General features: G+C 49.7%; 1 protein-coding gene across 1 annotated transcript; it reads right to left on the minus strand.

The window, feature by feature from the left end:
- Window positions 1-532: 532 nt before the first annotated feature.
- Window positions 533-3,369, minus strand: RTP4 (receptor transporter protein 4). The gene is made up of 2 exons (XM_062210295.1): window positions 3,155-3,369; window positions 533-1,432 (listed from the first exon to the last, which is right to left on the minus strand). The coding sequence occupies exons 1-2, from the start codon at window positions 3,307-3,309 to the stop codon at window positions 727-729; spliced, it is 861 nt and encodes a 286-aa protein (XP_062066279.1). The 5' UTR covers window positions 3,310-3,369; the 3' UTR covers window positions 533-726.
- Window positions 3,370-5,721: the final 2,352 nt, after the last annotated feature.

A 5,721-nucleotide genomic window follows, 5' to 3' on the forward strand; every position in this document is an offset into this window, starting at 1 on the left:
ACAAGCTACTTTGACATCAGTGCCTTACAACAACACAGTCGCTCTGAGGTCAAAGTCTTCCTGGGCGGGAGCCCTCTGGAGGCAGCTGTGGACTCTTCAGCCGACTCCAGCAAAGAATCGGATTCCTTGCTTTCTGAGTGACTACTGGCTGCCCACAGCCCTGCCTCGTGACCCAGTTCCTCCAGCTCACGCCTCTGGTCCTCTCACCAATTCCTTTATCTGAGCCTGACCCTCTCGCTTCGCTCTTGTAAGGACACTTGCTCTTACTCACCTGGGGAATGCAAATAATCCGTCCATCTCAAGAGCCTGGAATGAATCCATCTGCAAAGCCTGTTCGGCCCCATAACCTAACACAGTCAAAGGTTCTGGGGGGTTAGAACATGAACACTCGGGTGGGGACAACCATTATCTGTCTACCACCTAAATGTCGGATAACACTTGTCACCCTCAGTTCTTGTCAAGATATGATCTCTCTACATATATATATATATTGATACCACTGAATGAAAGAGTAAATAAATGAGCGAAGAACTTCGAGAGATTCAACACATTTATTATTGGGTCCATTATGTGGCGGAATATGTCTTAGATTATTTTCAGAAGGTATTCAGGAAACCACTGTTTATTCCATAAACTCGGCCATGCTTGGTTTCCAGGGGTCGATTCTGTCATAGTAAAGTGCTAGTTCATCGATTCACATGGAGTGAAACAAAAGCCAAGAAAATATCATTGAAAAAACCCCATTAATCTCAAAGTACATATAACCAGAGCAAAACCAATACCAACACAATCAAAAAATGAAAGCCCGTTTCCTCCTCTCCCTGTCACACCACTAAAGACAAAATCGTTGTCCTGGGACCAAGATCCAGAACTGACACTCCCCGCACAGGAACCACCTGTGCCGCGGAACCCTTTCGAAGGTATCGTGATGAGCGGCAGCCCCCTTGAAACCCTGCTGCTGCTTCCCCCATGGTTTCTCTCCAGATGGTCTGGCCCTGACCACTTTTGGACAAAGTTACACCCAATTCTCGGGGTCTCCTTCGCCTTGGTTGGGAGTAGGGATTTGGACGGTGCTATCATGTGGCTTTGAAAGCCCTGTACACAGATGCCCAGCGTACATGCCTCACAGTTGGCGCTGTCATGGGGCCCATCCAAAGGCACCTCCACCTTCACCGGCATCCTTGGAAACTTCTGGAGGCCATCTCTGTAGTAGCACTCCAGAATCCTCTGCACCAGGTTGTTCAGAATCTGAGTGACGCTCTCTGGGGAGAACTCGGGCTTCTCGAATAGCGAGCTGTAGCACTTCTGGCACCTCTGAGCGAAGAGCCGCATGCGTACCTGGCCCCGGGAGCTGTAGGGGTCCCAGTGCATGTGGCACAGGATCTGTACCTGGGCAGAAGCCCAGCTTCGCCAGCAGGAAGAGCACTGGAACCTGCAGGCACAAGGAAGAGCCACACGGTCATCTCAGCTCATGACTGGCCTCGGGGAAAGTGGGTCTAGCCTTGTCTTTATAGCCGTTCTGTTTGGAAGAGTTCTGGTGATTCGGATGGTCCTAGTCACTGACCAGTGCCAAGGAGGGGGCTTAGGGTTCAGATAAAGCTTTTTCTGGTGACCTGCTGAGTTTCTGCCCATATATTGTCCCCATCTCTGCCACCTTGCAAGTAAAAACGTCTCTCGTTGCCTCAGGGGGGATGGGGAGTTCTGGCCCCTCCATATGGGTGCAGAAAACTTGTAGAAGGTACCTCTCTGGAGGCCAGTGCAGACATGGGTGCTTCACAGCCAGATTTCATTTCATCCATAAAGCACTTCCATTGTGCCATGTGTCCAGATAAAGAAATTGAGCAGTAGAAACCAAACACAAGTGGCTGGAGACACAGGTCAGTGACTGAGAGCCATTTCCAACCCCAGGCCAGTGCAAGGCAGCCTTGCTTCTCACCCGCTACTCCCGTCACCCTAGTGGACAGCATAGTCCACCTTGCACCTGCCGATCACAGACCAGGACCTGGCGCCACATGCACTCGAGCTGAAGACCCAAGGATCTATAGTTTACCTAAGGACCCCATTCCCTCCTCTAAGCCTCGATTTTTAAATCCAAAAAAGGAAAATATTCAAGAGTGATGTTGTCCACATCCAAAGAGACAATGGCTATGAAAACACTTTACGAAGTATAAAATACTTCTTTTCTTCAAAGGCTAATTGATGTTTTCCAAATCTATTGTAGGTAGGTTGCTCTTCCTAGCTCAAAATGACTGTGAAATCAATTCATCTGCAGAGCCCTTAAAAGGCTTCACTAAAACAACAGATTCTGTGGTGAAAACAGACAATAATTTATAGAATATGCAGCACAGAAGCAGGTATCGTTTATGAATGTATTAGTTTGAAATATAGCATAATGTTTGCGTGTTACATATATAGTCATTATTATATATATTGTATATCTAAAGAAAGTCATTATCATATACATAGTAGGAGGTGGGATCACTCGCTCTGCCTGGGAGGTCGGGGGATGCTTCAGGGGGAGGCGGCACTTAAGTGGTCCTGGAAGGCTGAGGAGAAAGGGGATGGAGAAAAGGGCTGCCCACCGGGCACAGCATCCTGCCCGTGGGCACAGACATGCCAGGATCTGCCTGGCATGCCAAAAGATCCCTCAGCCACGGCACAGAGCCTTGGAGGCAGGACGGGGCAGGCGAGCAGGACGAGAGGTGAGATGTCACACACAGGAAGAGAGGGCCTGGTTGTCCCAGCCAGCAATTCTCATGCCCCAGACATGGGAGAGGAAGTGGGCTCGGAAGGGTGGGGGCCTTCCTGCGGGCCTCCAGGAGGCGGGTGTTAGAGGCCGGTTTTGCTGCATCATTTTCTCCTATCATCCCCAGGCTCCAGTTCCTGTTCAAAGTGAGCGCCTGCTCTTCGACAATTCCTAGAGCAGAAGAGCAGGGACCCAGCCCCAGGCCTGTCTGGCCCGCACCAGGCCACGGCTAGGAGGGCCGAGGCAGCCTGGGGAAGCTGCACAAGTCTGCCAGGGGAGCCTGCAGAGGACCCGAGAGGGGGAGCTCAGCTGCTGCTCACTCTTCAGCAAGGGCTCCCAGGAATAGATCAAGGCTCAGCCAAGCCTCTTCTCTAGGGCAGGCCTAAAGCCGAGGGCACCCACACCCACCTGCCAAACGCTCTCTGCCGGTGCTGCCTCCACCCTCGGTCCAGGCAGTTCGGATTCACGTTCTCATCCAAGCTCAGCGTCCACTTGTCCCAGGGTTTCTCCTGCTGCATCAGTTCTTGAAATCTTTGCTCCCATGCCTCGATCTCCACGACCATTGTCTTCCTCTGAGGCTGCGAGTCAGTGTGCAGTGATTAACGTTCAGTTCCGCTCTGGACCTGGCATGAGGAAAAAAAAAAAACCTACAGTTTCGTTTCTGTGTTAAGTTTCGGTTTCTGGCTTTGGACGTCAGCGACTTTTAACTTTCGTTTTGCACGGGACGGGCGCGCTTCCTTCCGACAGAGGGCAGCAGAGTTCTGTCAGCAAAACCAGGCTTCGCGGAGGGAGCCGCTGGCTGCCCGCGCGCTGCTGCGGGGGCTGCTGGGGGCGCAAGCAAGTCAGCTTTTCTTATTTTCTCATTGGCAAAGCAGAGTGCGTGGCAGCGTGGCACGAGTGCCTTCAGCGTCTGTTTCCTGAGTTCCCTCTGACCGACACCAGCCACCGCTCCAAGTCAGCTCGGTCCGAAGGCTTGTGGCGGTGATGGGAGATTCGAGGGCTGCAGGAAGCGCACCACCTTCCCCACCGCTAAGAAGGAAAGAAGGCAAATCGCCACCCCTTCTTAAGGCCCCACAAAGCACCTAAGCCCCTCATTACTCTCTCTCTCTCTCTCTTTTTTTTTTCTTTTTTTTTTCAGTGTCAAGGCATTAGAACTCTGGGAAGAAGAGGTTGTGCAATGTGGTAGTTGCCAGAGACTTTAGGTAGCATCTTGTGACTCCCTCCTTCCACCTCACTGATACCCAGTGAAGGAAATTGACTTATGCAAGCACACAGTGATGATGGTAGCCTGCATCAGGTTTCCATCAACTGTTGGTGCATTAGGATAGATTGGCTAGACGACTACTGAAAGCTCAAAAAGAGAGAGATTCCCCAAAGGAAACGAACCACAGACCAACTCTGGAAGAAGAAGTCATGGAAAAACTTAGATTTTTGCTATTTCATGGTTGGAAGGAATCTACAGGATCATCTACATGGTGATTGCAAGTGATGTCCTCTCGTCTTACCCAAGACAGATGTCAATCAACGCTTTCACCTTTTTATCTGGGTCCACAGTGACTACAGAAGCCCTCTCATCACAGTGTTCCATACAGCCACAACCGACTGACTGATCAGTAAATGGAACATTCTTGACATTCCCACAATAGTTCAACTCCCTTATTTTACAAGTTACAGAAACTGAAGCTGAGAGAAATTTGGTTTAACAAAGGTTTACACTTGGTTTTTGTAACCTTGGACATATATCCATTTTCGAAATAGCACATGACCCATCACAAATAAGACTAATGCAAAGGCCGGCGCTGTGGCTTAACAGGCTAATCCTCCGCTTTGCGGCGCCAGCACACCGGGTTCTAGTCCTGGTCGGGGCACTGGATTCTGTCCCGGTTGCCCCTCTTCCAGGCCAGCTCTCTGTTATGGCCCAGGAAGGCAGTGGAGGATGGCCCAAGTGCTTGGGCCCTGCACCCGCATAGGAGACCAGGAGAAGCACCTGGCTCCTGGCTTCGGATCAGCGAGATGCGCCGGCCGCAGCGGCCATTGGAGGGTGAACCAATGGCAAAAAGGAAGACCTTTCTCTCTGTCTCTCTCTCACTATCCACTCTGCCTGTCAAAAAAATCAAAAAAAAAAAAAAAAGACTAATGCAACTAACACACACATGACATGTATTTTTCTTGGAGACATTTTAGGCTTGGGAATAAAGAAGGCTGGACGTGTGTGATAAAGACAGATGGGGGTCAGACAGGAAGAGGAGGTAGCACTCGTATCCAGTTGCTCACTTATTTCTATAGTTACTCCAGCTCTGAAGTGGAAAGGGATGCAGGGTCATAGTCTGGTTAAAGGAGAAAAACAAGAAAGAATAAGATGGCGACAATTTTACTTACATTTTAGAAATCTGTCTCCTTTGACGTAAACTCTGTTAAATATATGCAGACCAGATACAGAAAAAGGTTTCAGATGACTGAATGGAGAACGTGCTTCAGCTCTTCAGAGTAGGGAAGGATCAGTTCCAGACTTGACTCTTCTGTGTTGGAGATGGCAAACACACCATTTATTCTCACCTCCTTGATTCAGAGGTGAATTGTCAAACAAGTGACACAGCCGGGAGTCAAACTTCTTTGTTAGGAACTAATGCTGTGGTGTAGCTGATAAAGCCGCTGGCTGCTCCACTTCTGATCCAGCTCTCTGCTGTGGCCTGGTAAAGCAGTCGAAGATGACCCAAGTCCTTGGGCCCCAGCACCTGCGTGGGAGACCCAGAGGAGGCTCCTGGCTTCAGATCAGCTCAGCTCTGGCCATTGCAGTCATTTGGGGAGTGAACCAGTGTATAGAAGCCCTCTCTCTCTCTCTTTAATTCTCTCTCTTTCTCTCTCTCTCTCTCTCTCTCTCTCTCTGTAACTTTACCTTTCAAATAAATAAGTAAATCCTTTAAAAATAATTTCTTTGTTGCCACACCAAATCCCAGGAAAGTCTGTACATTCCG

This window comes from Lepus europaeus, chromosome 2 (genome assembly GCF_033115175.1).
Source record: "Lepus europaeus isolate LE1 chromosome 2, mLepTim1.pri, whole genome shotgun sequence".
Classification (NCBI taxonomy): Eukaryota; Metazoa; Chordata; class Mammalia; order Lagomorpha; family Leporidae; genus Lepus; species Lepus europaeus.